The sequence below is a fragment of the Schistocerca gregaria genome, chromosome 3, assembly GCF_023897955.1.
Source record: "Schistocerca gregaria isolate iqSchGreg1 chromosome 3, iqSchGreg1.2, whole genome shotgun sequence".
Classification (NCBI taxonomy): Eukaryota; Metazoa; Arthropoda; class Insecta; order Orthoptera; family Acrididae; genus Schistocerca; species Schistocerca gregaria.
The window spans coordinates 668,141,884-668,158,567 of NC_064922.1; the positions used below are offsets into that span (position 1 = coordinate 668,141,884).

Genomic DNA, 16,684 nt, shown 5'->3' on the forward strand with positions numbered 1-16,684 from the left:
TTCAGTGATTTCTATTTCTGTATTCCTTTTAACCTTCAAGCATATATAGTACACAAGGGCGTAGTTCAAATAGAATTAAACTTTATGGACAGTAGGACAGATGTACCTCGTGCATTTTAAAATTATTTTCATTAATTTTTGATTGTTAAAATTACGTACTTATTTTTTAGACTTTGAATGCATAAATAATATGACCATTAATGGATTTTATGCATTAACATATGCGCCATCACGTCGCGATTACAGACACGTTTCTGGCTTTACACATATTTCACTTGGTGCTTAAATTTATGTAATCAGAGGCGTAGTTAAAGTGAATGAAATCATTTGTTTTGAAAATAATGTGTAATACTAATCCTCTTTTTCACAACAAAATTACGCGTGATAGGAAGTATTTCAAGAATTGTTTATCTCTAGTAGAATCTCGAGATAAGCTTCATTAGAAAGGAGTTTCCTTCCCGTCATATGCAAACATACTACTGGAAGAGGTGATAGGACTTACCCCGTCTGGAATTACGTAGTAGGATTCACTCGTGTGCTATTCTCTTCCTACTACAGCATGAACAAGGCAAACATTATGAAAGAAGTAGATTTACATATCTTCAATCTTCTTTATAGAGAGAGAGTGAGAGTTCATAAATATTATCATTAAAAGATTACGACGTTGAGACAATCAACATTACTCCTGCACCATAAGACGAATATATTAAACTTTTGAAACATATTTTTCTTTTTTTCGCGTACAGTTTTGTAGCACTAGTATGGCTTTTCTGCCTACAGCCCTTGTGACACTGTGATATAAGATTCTCCTACAACATTTAGATTCACATTAATCGCCATCGGTAAACGTATCCACGAGTGGTTAAATGAGATATGTCCTCTGGTAGAGGAACATTTAGTTCATAAAAATAGCCTTATTTTACACATGACTGGTCAATTGTTAGAATTATTAGTTCTCTTTCACTTACACACTGCTCGTCCCTCGTGTCGCTCATTACAAAATCATATTTCTGCTGTTAAATCAAATAACCTTTGCTCTAGATGACTAGGGCAAAAGGACTGAAACGTAGTGTTCCTGTGTAGTATTCCTGTATTCACTTCTTAGAATTGGTTCTTGAACCTTTGTAAGTTTTCTCGGGGTAGTTTGCATCAGTCTTCAAGTGTCTGCAGTTAAGTTTTGTAAGCATCTTATTGACAATCTTCTGCGGGTCAGATAAGCCAGTCTCATTAGTACTCTGCTTCTTTGTATACTTTCGGTATCCCCTATTAATTGTATTTGGTACACATGTGATCAATATTCAGGGATGAGACAGATGAGTCTTTTCTTATCATCCATGACATTAAAATTGCCGTTTAATCTTGTCCTAACAGCAAAATTGACCATATCTGCTGATTTTTCATTACTGTTTGCTTTGGATACACTTTTTAATGGCGGGAAAATTTTTGACGGTCATCACTGCTTGAGTCCAGGTGCTTTAGTGGACAGTATATACTGTCAATTCACCTGAAAGCCGCACGAGCATGGGCGTGTGAGAGTGTATGTGTGAATGTGTGTGTGTGTGTGTGTGTGTGTGTGTGTGTGTGTGTGCGTGTGTGTTTGGGGGAGGGGGGGGGGGGGGGGGTGCGTGCTCGCGCGCTATAATTTTTGTAAGTGCTTTCTCGAGATTTACTTTTTTTTGTCGACATTACGTTGTAGACTGTCACTGCAACATAAACACTAATTTTCTTTCTGTGGCTCGTAAAGTACATGAGAAATTTTATCGTTTAAATTGTCTTGCAGAGGATTCAAAATGAATTACTTACCCCAGCCAATTATTACGTAGGCGCTGAGCTGTATATTTTTCCCCGTAAATGTCTCCACCACCAAAATATACAGGTACAGACCTAAAACAGAAAAGAACTATGAACTTTGTTGTGTATTACCTAACACAGAAACCAAGATCCAGAAACATATTCACTTCTGTGGATAAGCTTTCTTACACTCTTAAGAAAATTGTTCATATTTATGTGGATCTGTATGCTGCAACCTGTTAATACTACAATCGATTTAATTAGGTCTAGTTTTGCATTCCAAGATGATTGTATTAGCGAGAAATAATTACCTTTTAACTACTGAAATCTTCATCTACGTAAAATGAAAGTGCTGTCATATCTGTCATACTTCAATATTTAAAAAACAAACACAATACTTGATTTTAGAGATAAAAATGCTTGATAACAATTTGTCCATTTCATTTGGAGTGTTGAGCTCCGTGGCCGTGAATAATGATATTTTACTATAAAAATAAAGTGACCAGCCACTTTTTTTAATGCGTTTTATTAATGCCAATACGCATTTCGGGTTTGCACCCATCTTCAGCTGGCAAATTACATGTATCTTCAGTTTTTACAGTGCTAAAATATTGACAGCAGTTTGGATGCTGCAGCTGGCCTGTGCAAAAGCAACGATTCCAATGATTTACTTCAAATTCACGAGTTTTAAGTTACGCACTATCAGTTGTTCATTTTACTTACATTCTCCTCTCCTTGTTTTTTCTTAGCCTTTCTTCTTTTTTGTAACAGCACAAACACTTTTTGTCACGTATTTTACACAGGCGCACTCCGTTATCCGCCATGTTGTCGACTGGCAGTTTTGTTTACATAAGAGCAGTTTATCTATGGACAGAGTTATGTTTTACGAAAGTTTTGAGGTTCTAGCTAACCTACTGTTTACTAAACATTAACTTGGGTGATAGAAGTATTCTAAGTACGATGTATACACACTGACATACTTAACGACCAAACAGAGTTACCAAACCGAATATTTCTGAAAAACTTCCACACTCTACTTATCAAACCTCTTACTAAGCACAATCAAGAAATAACATAATCTGATATAAACCCAACAAATGCATGTAATAATATACAACATAAAAATCTTAATTCTATCTTTGTTATTTGTAAACGTATGAATTACTGCTTTCTATAAATGTGTTCTGTTAATTTATTATATTCAATACTGTCGAAGCAATAAAAAAAACTTAATATACATCGTACTTACAATAGTTCTATCACCCAAGTTAATGTTTAGTAAACAGTAGCTTAGTTAGAACCTCAAAACTTCCCTAAAATATAACTCTGTCCATAGATAAACTGCTTGTATGTAAACAAAACTGCCAGTCGACAACATGGCGTATAACGCAGTGCGCCTGTGTAAAATACGTGACAAAAAGTGTTTGTGCTGTTACAAAAAAGAAGAAAGGCCAAGAAAAAACAAGGAGAGGAAAATGTAAGTAAAATGATCAACGGATAGTGCATAACTTTAAACTCACGAAATTGAACTAAATGTTTGGAATCGTTGGTCTTGCACAGGCCAGTTGCAGCTTCCAAACTGCTGTCGATATTTTACCACTGTAAAAATTGAAGATATATGTAATTTGCCAGCTGAAGATGGGTGCAAACCCGAAATGCATATTGGCATAAATAAAACGCATTAAAAAGAAAGTGGCTGGTCGCTGTATTTTATAGTAAAAAAAAAATGATTGATGAACTTAAAATCCGTTCAGTTACAGTTTTTATGTTTTTCGTTCGAATGTTAAATTTAGGAGTGATGTAGCTAAACACAAAGTGGGAGGTAAACAGTCTAAGCAACTGTTTATCGAAACACAGTATTCATGGTGCTAGCAAGCATTTTTGGAAAATGAACGCGGTATAGGCGGTTTAGATACATTCGCAGTCTATACGTCCAGATACGTCCCTTTATGACACAGAAGGAACATTAAGAAACGTCATTGAGGTAGAAAAAACTGCGAGCCACAGCACATTTTTGAAAAAAGTGTTTTATTCTTCACTGGCATTTCCGGATACAAGTGTGCTGTTCTCAAACCATTATGAATAAGGGGAGGAGATTATGGTATAATATACTGTCAACATTGAGATCATTGGAGATGAAGGACAGTTTTAGAATTGAAAGAAGTGAGTAATACACTTAACCATGTGTTCCTAAAAGATATCGTGCCTGCAATCGCCATAACCAGGATAAACAAATATGGAAAACGTATGGCTATGGCTGCACAGAGAATTGGAAATTCAGACCCATTGCCTTAATCGCCGAGTCACCTCTATCGGTATATTCCTTGTTTTGATATCGTAATCTGTTATTTACATGCGTCTATATGTATACGCTAAACTTATAACAACACTTTTTTAAGCTTAAAGCCCTAGTGAAGTATCTTAAAAGACCAGAATGAAGAGACGTACATTCAGCCAGCTGGCCTTTTGCTGCGTGTCGAACAAACGATGTATGGTAAATCAGACACTGGAACTGCTTACTTACGAGAGAAACTGTTTGAGAGCAGCGTTAAAGCGGACAAGGGTAAAGCTATGTTTCAAGACCCCACACAGAGAGTCGAGGTTGCCTTCGGTAGAATACTCGTATTTCACAGATTGTGGAATGTGGCGGAAATGACGCTGTGAATGTATGTAATGTATATTCGTGGGGACTGGTTTATGGACGTCACAGGAAATGAGGGTTGGTATTAAAGCTGTGGACCCGTTCAAGAGTGGGAATTCCAAGTACGTTACTGTGCCTGTCATAACTGGTACTTCATCCTCCCATACTAGTCTGTGTCGAGGCAAACTCGGAAGCATTACTTGGACGTACGTTGGTCTGTTAGCCTGCACAGATAACACTTTCAAATTCACTGAAGATTTCAGTAATTTTTAAACACTTGAAAAGGAGCAATGTGAAATTGTTCCGAGGAAAAATCTAAGAACTTGTAGAGGGTGGACACAGCACAACATCGTAGACATAATGCACGCCACTAACAACGGTAGGTTCTCCGTCAAGAAAAAATTTCAGGTGAGCTCTTCAGCCAACAATATTATACCGACCGAGATTAGAGAAATACAGTGACTTTCCATTTGTACACTCTTAAAGCTTGAATCAATTCCTAAATGAAGTAGACGCGGGCTGCTGTTTCCGTGAATCTGTATTATCACACGACAATCTGGGACACACAATGGGAAGCAAAAATTCTACATGGGAATTTAAGTTTGGCGACTAAAGCACCGACCAATTTTACGGTGCCGATATTTTGCCTATTGGCATTCGCTGTATAGTTTGAGAAAGCACACCGTCACAGTGACGAAGGAGTAGACCGTGTAGCTTTTGTTACTGCATCGTAACAGAAAATTAAAGCCGGCAACGGTGGCCGAGCGGTTCTAGGCGCTTCATACCGGAATCGCGCAACTGCTACGGTCGCAGGTTCGAATCTAGCCTCGGGTTTGGATGTGTGTGATGCACTTAGATTAGTTAATTTTAAGTAGTTCTAAGTTATAGGGGACTGATGACCGCAGCTGTTAAGTCCCACATTGCTCGAAGCCATTTTTGACTAACTGTGCCCCGATCGATGTTGAACGAGTGCACTAAAATTCGGTTACACGATAAACTACACCGATTTAAGTACCAAGGTATTACAACTAAGAGCAACATAAAATGAAACAATCTCATGTGGAATGATGTGGGGAAGGTGAATACATGGTAGCGAATTATCTTTTAGACAGCCTTCACTATTCTTGTTTGTTCCCTTCAGTACTTCCGCTTGGCGTGGGTTCTTTAGTAGATTTGATTGACTAAGGATATAGCAAAAAAAAGGTAGATTATCTTTAAACATTGCGGAGTCCGAGTATAGGAGGTTGGGTGACGGACACGACAAGCGAGTTGTGGTGGCAATCATTAAAACAGATTTCCTCGTTACGGTGAAATGTTTTCTAGAAATGACGAGCAAGCAACAACTTCTTGCTTTCATTCCCAAAATACTTACGGTATTAAAATCGCACTTACGGAAGGGAATCAAATAAGTTAGAGCCCGCAAGGAGTTAATTTTTCCCCTGTGATACTCAAGAGTAGAACGGTATAAATCTATTCTTAAAGTATTTTTGTGAAACCTCTGACAGAAAACTGAGAAATTCAAGGTAGTTATGCAAATGTAGTGCAAAGGAAGCTGATTAGAAGGCTATCCACTTCTGTGAAGCGATTTGAAGTTGAAGCTTCAAGCACCTTTTCATCTGCTCAGATCTTGTCTGCCCCGGAGACCAGTTAGCATTATGTCGCTGAGCACGAGTAAACACCGTTAACTGGCACATCTGACGCTTGTAAAATCCTCACGTGATACCGAAGCACAAATTAACCTCCGGAAAATTGAATGAACTTGGCTGTTTCTTTTTTTTGTGATTAAAATTGTTCACTTTGATTTGCTAAACTGTGGACCTAACTTTAGCTGTTAGATGTCAGTTAACTTTATTTGACTACAACGTGGTACAGTTTCTCCACTTATCGTATTTTTGTGATTTAAAAATGGTTGAAATGGTTCTGAGCGCTATGGGACTTAACTTCTGAGGTCATCAGCCCCTAGAACGTAGAACTACTTAAACCTAACTAACCTAAGAACATCACATGCGTGAGGCAGGATTCGAACCTGCGACCGTAGCCGTCGCGCGGTTCAAGACTGTAGCGCCTAGAACAGCTCGGCCACTCCAGGCGGCCTTTTGTGATTTAAATTTAAAGTTTAGTGTATGTACACTGGTGTACAAAACTCAAGGACGAAATAACTTTGGCCTGTTGTGTAGCTGCCAAGCCACATAGCTCGCTGAAACTTGGACAACTTGCTACAACTCAGGTTCAAATGGCTCTGAGCACTATGCGACTTAACTTCTGAAGTCATTAGTTACCTAGAATTTAGAACTAATTAAACCTAACTAACCTAAGGAAATCACACACATCCATGCCCGGGGCAGGATTCGAACCTGCGACCGGAGCGGTCGCTTGGTTCCAGACTGTAGCGCTTAGAACCGCACGGCCACTCCGACCGGCAAAATTGCTACGGTATAGTACAGGAGGTAACCGAAAGGAGTACGCAGTGATAATAACAGAAATGACACTTTTATTGAAAGACTATAAATACACTTAAGCGACCAAGGAAATTACATGACGGTACGTTGTTCTTAATATGATGTGTGATCCCCACGGTTACCAGTGCACACTCTGCAGCGTGCTCCCAAGGTTGATAAGTTTCGTTGTTTCGGCTTTCCATTCCTCCACCAGAGCAATTGAGAGCTACAAGATTGTCGCTAGTGCACGTGGACGTAGCGCTAAACGTATCCCCAACGCATCCCACACGTGCTCAATGGGATGTCAGTCTGGGTAATGGGCAGCAAGTCCATTCTGCGCATGTCCTTCCGTTCCAGCAGCTCCTCCATCTGCCATGTTCGAAGCTGTCGAGCACTGTTATCCGTAAAAATGAAGCAGAACGGATGCATCCTTGGGAAGAATTGGAAGAGGAAGGAGTACAGTGTCACAATAACACAGACCAGCTAGTATATCGCGTTCGATGATCTGGAGGTCAGAGCAACCAGGCCACTTTACGCCGCCCCACACCATACCACCTGCACCACCAAAATGATCATGTTCAACAGTGTTCAATGGTTAGAGGGTGGAGCACGTATTGCACCCAGTAACAATTTCGAACATGATAGTTTTCGTGGTCTGCATTCTATGGTGTGAGGTGGTATGAGGTTTCATGGGCGCACTGACCTCCAAATCTTGGAAGACTGTACACTTACAGGTCGACTTCATTGTGACGTCATACGCCTTTCCAATGTGCGTCTTTTCAGGTGCTCCCCAGACTTAACTCTCACTGAGCGTATGGGATGCGTTGGGGAGGCGTACTGCAGTACGTCCACATCCGCCAACGACCACTGGGCAATGTCAGACGCTCTGGTGGAGCCATGGTGCGCCCCACCACAAGAACGTATCAACAATGTGCCCAGCATGGGAACACAGCGTAGAGCATGCATTGGCTTCGCTGGTAGTCGCACAACGTTTTATGAACGAGATACCGCCTTCTGTGACGATAAGTGGACGATCACCAATCGAGGCGATTTCAGTGCAATTGTCGACTTGAAATAAGTGCATTTTCTCTTCACCTCACTGCTTATTTCTTTCAGCTTCCTTCTGTACTACAATCTAGAAGTTCCACGTATGGTCAAAGTTCCATCGAGCTGTGTCATTGGGCAGGGCAGGAAGTCAATTTCATCTTAAAGTTTTGTATAACAGTGCGTATGCATTCGCTTCGAACAACTTATCCGACTTGAAAACACTGTTGAAATAGCTGCCACATTTATTTATGGAGACATGCTAGTAGACCTGCACCACTTAAGAAAACCACCACTACATAGCTTTCAATCTCATTATTTTAGAAACACCCAGTACATCAATAACAAAAGGGGAGTATTTTGCCACAAGCGTTTCATGAAGTACACCTCATAGTAACGTGAAATAAGGATGTAGAGAAGAGAAAATTCGTTTTTCGTTTGTCTCTTGTGCGGTTGTGTTTAACAAAGCGGCCACGTTTTCAGATAGGCGTTTAACAGGACAGCTCTGAGGCAGCGATCGCCAACGTTACCAGGGAATAAACGGGGTGCGAAATATTAAAGGCCTATCCCACGGCAGATTTATGACTGCTCGTTAAATTTCATGTAGATGAGAGTTCGTAAACTTGTAACGTGTGAGTCATAAACTTCAAAAGAGTTTTAAGTCTCGTTGCTACCACCCAGCTTTCATCCATTGTGGTGTACAGATACAATCGCATACAATAACATGCTCTCACACTTTTTTTCAGCAACAGTGTAAAAATAATACACGAAACATGTAAGTTACGTAATTTGTTTCTAAATTTCCTTGCCAGAATTAATTGTAAAATACGACAGATCTCAATGTGAAAGAGTTCAAGTCTGGACGGAATCAAGTTTCACCTCACTAAAAATGAGCAGTTGTCAAAAATTGTAGAAATTGCGTTAGCAGCCAACGACAAGCGTGTTTTAACAGGTAAAATATAAAAAATACAAATTCCCTAACAATTTACTTGATATTTACACACGAGAGATATGAAGTTACCTAACATATTAAGTACTTGGTAGAAATGAAAGGAAGTGCAGAAGAGTTTTGTCAGGGGTCTCCCAGTTGCATACAATTAGTTGGATGTCTCGTGCTGTGAGGTCAGCTTCACTAGACCCGTAATGTTCCGATATAGCGGTAGAAGTGTTCTGCATGATACAGTCACGTCGTTTAAGTATCTGGGCGTAATGTTGCAAACCGATATGAAATGGAATAGCCATGTGACGAATGTGGTAGGGTAGGCGAATGGTCGACTTCGGTTTATTGCGAGAATTTGGGAAAAGTGTGCTTCATCTGTAACGGAGACCACATACAGTTAGAGGAGAGCTGCTAGATTTGTTGTTGGTACGTTCGAACAACGCGCAGGTATTGCGAAGCTGCTTCGGGAACACAAATGGGAATCCCTAGAGGGAATGCGGTGTACCTTCCGAGGGATGATACTGAGAAGATTTGGAGGAACGAAAATTGAAGCTGATTGCAGAATGATTCTGCTGGCACCGGCACACATTTTCCGTAAGCGTCACCAAGACGATACTAGAAATTACGGTATAGGCTAATGTGTGCCATGCAATTTACTGTGGCATGCGGAAAATCTAAGTGGATTTAGACGTATAGTGTAAAATAGGGCAGGTAACGCAACACCAGGCATTTGACGGCACGCGAACATACTGTATGTTTGAATCAGCGAGAAGTGACAGTGTACGGTGACCCTGGTCATCATTACATCACAGCCCGAAGACAAATTTTGGATGATTTTGGATGATTTTGGAAGAACAATGAAGAAACTGGAAAAAGGACAAAGTGTGTCGAGTGTAGCACAGGGCTAGGGTATTGCTCACACTATTGTTTCACCTGCATGAGGAGAATTCCGAACCACTGCTGCCCGAAGCAGAGGAAGGGTCGAACACGATAAACTACATGATTAGATGACCTCTCAGTGTGTAGTAGGTAAGGAGAGGACCAAGGCAAACACCAGGCTTGATTACAACGACATAAAATAGGAATGCAAGGCACGAAATATCACGATCCATAATGGCTTGGTGACTGCATCTGGATGGTCTCTTTGCATGATGTCTAGTACGTTCTGTTCTGTTGGCACCCGTGTATGACCGGCAGCGTTGACGATGGTGCCACGAGCACGTAGACTGGATCAACGAGGAGTGGGGTCGCAGGTTCTTCTCGGCTGAGAGCAAGTATTTCAGTGGTGATTCTGGACCCACCATCACATGGCGAGAATTGGAACACGTAATGCCGCCAGGAATATTTTCACCATGATTGCTTTGTTGGTCTAGGCATTATGGTGTCAGGAGGCACAACACTGCAAGGGCATACTGGCCTGTAAAATCCTTGACCACGGCACACTCACCTGTTATAGTTATTGTGACACAGTACTTATTCCCCATGTACGTCTTTTATGGGGTGCATTCGGACCTGACTTAATTTTCAACCATGCAGTGCGCCACCGCATCTAACACTACAGTTGGAGGACCTTTTTGAACGAGAATATGTTCGGCAAATACACTGGCATGCCTCTTCCCCTTCTTCCGTCCCACTGAGCATGTGTGAGATACGTTGGGGAGACGTAATACACAACATCCATATGCAAAAACAACCATCCAGCAGGTGTGAGCCGTTCTGGTGCTCGAATGGGTCATCCTACCAAGGAACTCCCCCAGTCTGGTGACCAGTGTGGGAGGATGCTGCAGAGCATGCTTAGCTGACGTGCTGGTAACACTCCCTATTGAGAACCATTTCCCAAACTTCGTAATCCTAGTCTCATAAATCGCAGTAACTTCAGGTCAATTATTGCTTTTGAATAAAAGTGCCTTTTCTGAAAGTCTCATTGCCCATTTTTTCTTATTGTCTATACCACACAGGGAGAACAAAAGTATACGGTGAAACTTTCATGAAACAATCCTCACAGTTAGAAGAAGTCAATCTAGGGTTAGTGTCTTTGATTTATAATCAAAACGTCTTCAGTCTCGGGTTCGAAATCCACCGCTACTTAAATTTTGATCAATAATCAGCATTGGCGGTCTAAGACTTCCGGTATAAGAAGTCACCCTCATTCTGCCAACGGCCCTGTCAAAAAGGGTGGAGGAGCGGGCAGAGTTTCAGAGCAATCCACTTATCCAAGAGGTGGGAAACTGCCCCTAAAGGTGGAAGAATCATCAATGATCAACGACATGAGGATGGAGAAGGCAATGAAAACCACGGCATTAAAGACACGTAACATGTATCGACAGGACATCTGGCCTGTAATTGAAGAAGTGTCATGGTGATCTCTCCAGTGGCAAAAGGTTCCGGAATAGTCCTCCAATCGAATCTCCGGGATGGGACTGCCAAGGGGGAGGTCACCAAGAGAAAAAATTATGTAATCAACAAAAGGATAACATTCTACTAGTCGGGGCGTGGAATGTTAGAAGCTTGAACGTGGTAGGGAAACCAGAATACTGAAAAGGGAAATGCAGTGGCTCAATCTAAATATAGTGCGAATCAGTGAAGTGGAAAAAAGACAAGGATTTCAGGTCACATGAGTATAGGGTAACACCACAAGCACCAGAAAATGATATAACGGGAGTTGGATTCATTATGAATAGGAGGGCAGGGTGGAGAGTGTGTTGCTGTGAACATTTCAGTGACAGGGATGTTCTTATCAAAATCGACAGCAAACCAACACCAACAACGATAGTTGAGGTATACATAGCGACGTAGGAAACTGAAGATGAAGAAATAAAAAAAGTGTATGAGGATAAAGAAAGGGTAATACAGTATGTAAAGGTGGATGAAAATCTGATAGCCATAGTGGCATAGAATACAGTTGTAGTGGAAGTAGTAGCAGGAAAGGTAACAGGAGAATTCGGGTTTGGTTCAAGGAATGAGAGAGGAGAAACGCTAACTGAGGTCTGTAACAAGTTTCAGCTTGTAATAGTGAATATTGTGCTCAGGACTCACAAGAGGAGGAGGTATACTTGGAAAAGGACGGGTGATACGGGAAGATTTCAGTCAGACTACATCATAGTCAGACAGAGATTCAGAAATCAAATACTGGATTGTAAGGCGAACCCAGGAGCAGATATAGACTCAGATCACAATATAGCAGTAATGAAGAACAGGCCGAACTGTAGGACATTAGTCAGGAAGAATCAATACGCGAAGAAGTAGGACACGGAAGTACTAAGCAATGACGAGATACGGTCGAAGTTCTCTAAGGCTACAGAAACACCAATAAGGAATATCTCAGTACGCAGTACAGTTGAAGAGGAATGGACAGCTCTAAACAGTGCCATCATGGAAGTTGGGAAAGGAAACATAGGTACAAAGAGGGTACCTGCGAAGAAACTATGGGTGACAGAAGAGGTACTTCAATTGATCGATGAAAGGAGGAAGTATAAAAATGTTCCGGGAAACTCAGGAATACAGAAATACAACTCGCTGAGGAATGAAATAAATTGGAAGTGCAGGGAAGCTAAGACGAAATGGCTGCAGGACAAATGTGAAGACATCGGAAAAGTAATGACTGTCGGAAGGACAGATTCAGCATACAGGAAAGCCAAAACAACCTTCGGTGACATTAAAAGGAAGGGTGATAACATTAAGAGTAAAACGGGAATTCCACTGTTAAATGCAGGGGCGAGAGAGGATAGATGGGCAGAATGTATTCAGAGACTCTATGAGGAGTAATACTGCTCTTATGTGATAGAAGAAGAAAAAGTAGTCGATTTAGAGGAGATAGGGGATCGAGTTCTAACATTCTGCGTTGTGTCTGTTTGTTCTATATCGTGTCTCCCTACCATTTTCGCGCAACGACGCTCTAAGGGTGTTTTGTAGGGAATTAACTAGTTTGAACCTGGGACCTGTTGCTGGGAAGGAAACGTCAGACCACACATGACATGTAGAATTCAGAAGAGTTCAGTGAGACTAGCGATGATATAACCAAATACTTAATGATTTCAGCGTCAGCTCCACTGCACTCCCTGTAAATGGATCTTAATACTAACTAAATTTTAGTGGAAGGGGTTCAAGGCTTTCCTATTTTCAGTTAGCTGGAAAAAAACGTCGAAAAAGCAGTTAAGTTTACCATTGGAAATTTTATTCTACTCACGAAACATTCTTTATAAATTGCACTATTGATAAAAGGAAACGTTTTAATACAGGATGGTAAAAACCAACTGCGTTCAACAAAGATGTGAACGAATATTCCCTGAATGAGTTTCCAAGTTCTACAATGGATCGAAGGATGACCTATGCCATATCACATCTACAATCTAGGTTTAAATTAAGTTTCACAAGAGAGAAAACTATCAAAATGGTCTACAGGGACCCTCAATTTACTTTAATTACTTATCTAACTTGTCGTAAATTACAGTGGCTGATGTGGCTTCTCAATAATTATATAACAGAAAAATCATTGCGTTTCAGAATTTTACTTCAAGTGGCAAATGCGAACACCATGAGCTTTAATTTTCGATCGACACAAGTATTTCGCAAAAAGGGGGTGTAACAGATGAGACTCCTGCAGTTCTGAGTGAAGCTTTATGCGCTGTCATGCGGCATCGTGTGCGTTCATTACCTTGTCGGTGTTCGTCAGGGGGCGGCGGGCAGCACAGCTCCGCTCACCTCTCTGTCTGGGAAGCAACTCTCTCCTAACTTCTCCTTACTACCTTTTACCGAAGTTGGTTTAAAAAAAAAAACTATCTGGCTGTGTTTTCATCTGACCAATCGGGGTCTCAATGTTAACCTTAAGCTCTGCCTACAAAAATTCTGTATGTCCAATGAGAAACGTTGTACTTTCCGTGGTGGGGCAATGTTTTTTAAAGTTTGCAACGTAACAGAGACGTGAAAAAGTCTCACGCTAAAACTTGCAGCCGGTGTGGTCCCTTTTAGTCTTATCGTAAGATCTATACTGTTCTTCTGGAGGGCTCTATCTTTTAACATGGGCTGGGGGGTGGTCCTAACGTAACAGAGACGCGAAAAGGTCTCACGCTAAAACTTTCGTGTGGTGTGGCCCTTTTTGTGTTATCTTAAGATCTATACTGTTTTTATGGAGAGCTCTAGCTTTTAACATGGGCTGGGAGGGGGGACCTAGCGGTTAGCTGGTGACGTGGGTGTCTGTCCCTTATCGTAGGGCCTTCAGCTTACTACGGTTCTGCTCCCGGCTTCTGTTCTTGTTTCTCCCCTCGGATCTGCGTCTGTCTCACGGTGGGAAGGTATGACATGCATTTAGGCATTCTTGTGTAAGTCTGTGGTATTCCATTTGCTCACTCGTTACTCTTAGTACTGTGGTTAATTTAATGTCACGATTTATTCTGAGCTATGTGACATACTACTGGATTTGCTTATCAGTCAGGGTTTTCATGGAAGGTGTTGGATATGCCTGACCCCTTCCACAGTACTAGAATCAGAATTTAAAAGAGCTTTGGAGAACTTAAGATGAAACAAGGCAGAAGGGGTAGATAACATTCCATCAGAATTTCTATAATCATTTGGGGAAGCAGCAACAAAAATATTATTCACGTTGGTGTGTAAAATGTATGAATCAGCCGACACACCATCTGACTATCGGAGAAGCACCATCTACACAATTCCGAAGACGGCAAGAGCTGACTAGTGCGAGAATTATCGCACAATCAGCTTAAAAGCTCATGTATCCAAGTTGCTTGCAAGAATATTATATAGAAGAATGGAAAAGAAAATTGAAGATGCGCTAGATGACAATCAGTTTGGCTTTAGGGAAGGTAAAGGCACGAGAGTAGCAATTCTGACGTTGCGGCTAATAATGGAAGCAAGACTAAAGAAAAATCAAATCAAGACACGTTCATAGTATTTGTCGACCTGGAAAAAGCGTTCGACATTTTAAAATGATTCAAGATGTTCGAAATTTTGAAAAAAGTATGGATAAGCTATAAGGACAAAAGGGTCATATACAATATGTTCAACAGCCAAGAGGGAATAATAAGAGTGGACGATCAAGAGCGAAGTGCTGGTATTAAAAAGGGCGTAACACAAGGATGTAGTCTTTCTCCCCATCTGTTAAATCTGTACATCGAGGAAGCAATGATGGAAATAAAAGAAAGGTTCAGGAGTGGAACTAAAATTCAAGGTGAAAGGATATCAATGATACGATTGACCGATGACATTGCTATCCTGAGTGAAAGTGAAGAAGAATTACATGATCTTCTGAACGGAATGGTCTAATGAGTACACAGTACGGACTGAGGAAAAATCGAAGAAACACGAAAGGTAATGAGAAGTAGTAGAAATGAGTACAGCAAGAAAATTAGCGTCAGGATTAATGTTCACAAAGTAGATAAAGTTAAAGAATTCTGCTACCTAGGCAGCAAAGTAACCAATGATGGGCGGAGCAAGGCGGACGTCAAAAGCAGACTAGCAATGGCAAAAAGGGCATTCCTGGCCAACAGAAGTCTACTAATATCATATATCAACCTTTCCTTGGAGAAGAAATTTCTGAGACTGTACGTCTGTGGTACAGCATTGTAGGATAGTGAAACATAGACTGTGGGAAAACAGAAGACAATCGAAGCATTTGAGATGTGGTGCTACAGACGAATGTTGAGAATTGGGTGGAATGATAAGGTAAGGAATGAGGAGGTTCTACGCAGAATAAGAGAGTAAATGAATATGTGAAAACACTGATAAGGAGAAGGGACAGGATGATAGGACATCTGTTAAGACATGAGGGAATGACTTCCATGATACTAGTGGGAGCTGTAGAGGGTAAAAACTGTAGAGGAAGACAGAGATTGGGGTACACCCAGCAAATAATTGAGGACGTGGGTTGCAAGTGCTACTCTGAGATGAGGAGGTTATCACAGGAGAGGATTCGTGGCGTTCAGCATCAAAGCAGTCAGAAGACTGAGGACTAAAAAAATATATGTTATTATTTGGACAAGATTTCTGAGATACTTTATTTCCACTTCCTGAACAGTTCATCACTCATCTACTCTGAAGTTAAGTTTCATCAGTGAACAACAAATTTACATTAAGGAGGTGGGGATATATCGTTAAATGAACCATTCGCTGAAGTGTACCAGGTCAGGAAAATCAGCTGCATGTTCACGCTGCACATGGTACGGATGCATTAGGTTCTTACATAGCACTCTGCAACCATGTGGACAAGATTATCTGTTGCTGCTTTGTCTTGTGTTGACACTAAGGTTATCGTCAACTTGAGTTCCTCTCCAGCTGAGTCCTTCCGCAGTCGCGAGTACTTGGCTTAAACGTCCCATGCTCTCCAAGACAGCGGTCAACTGTCTCGAACTTCCTCCTGTTGGGGCGCTGTCGTTCTGGAAAACTCTCTCCACGCAAACGTTGATTCCACGACCATTAATACCTGATAGTCGTAAGAGCAAATGGGCATCTGCCAGCTAAGCATATGACTGTATACTTCCAGCACTAAACAATTGATGCTACTTGTCTGATGCCAACGGAGTAATGAAGCTAGTCGCATGTCAACAAAAAGGCATTAAAGTGAGTGACAAATCAACATTAGCTTTGTTCAATTGGAACAACTAACTCTGGCAGTGAACCTAAGAATTAGAAATTATTGTACAGTCTAACAAAACGTAGCCAAGAGGGCATGTTGAATATTTTGTGTAATAGGGTGCTCCATATAAAGCCGGGACGTTCTGCTTTTGCGTGTTTTCCACGACTGGTGAGTTTATGAAAAGAAGTAGAAGATCAAATTTGTGATGGAACTATAGCTCTTCTGGATCCATGTCCATGTAA

The 16,684-nt window shown here is 41.0% G+C and overlaps 1 protein-coding gene across 2 annotated transcripts in view; it reads right to left on the reverse strand.

Moving 5' to 3' along the window:
- Positions 1-16,684, reverse strand: part of LOC126354714 (diuretic hormone receptor-like) — a 1,166,839-nt gene that overhangs the window by 167,013 nt on the left and 983,142 nt on the right. For both annotated transcript variants that reach the window (XM_050004564.1, XM_050004563.1), the window contains exon 9: positions 1,804-1,884. In XM_050004564.1, coding sequence (XP_049860521.1) covers positions 1,804-1,884 — 81 coding nt within the window. The remainder of the gene's footprint in view (positions 1-1,803; positions 1,885-16,684) is intronic.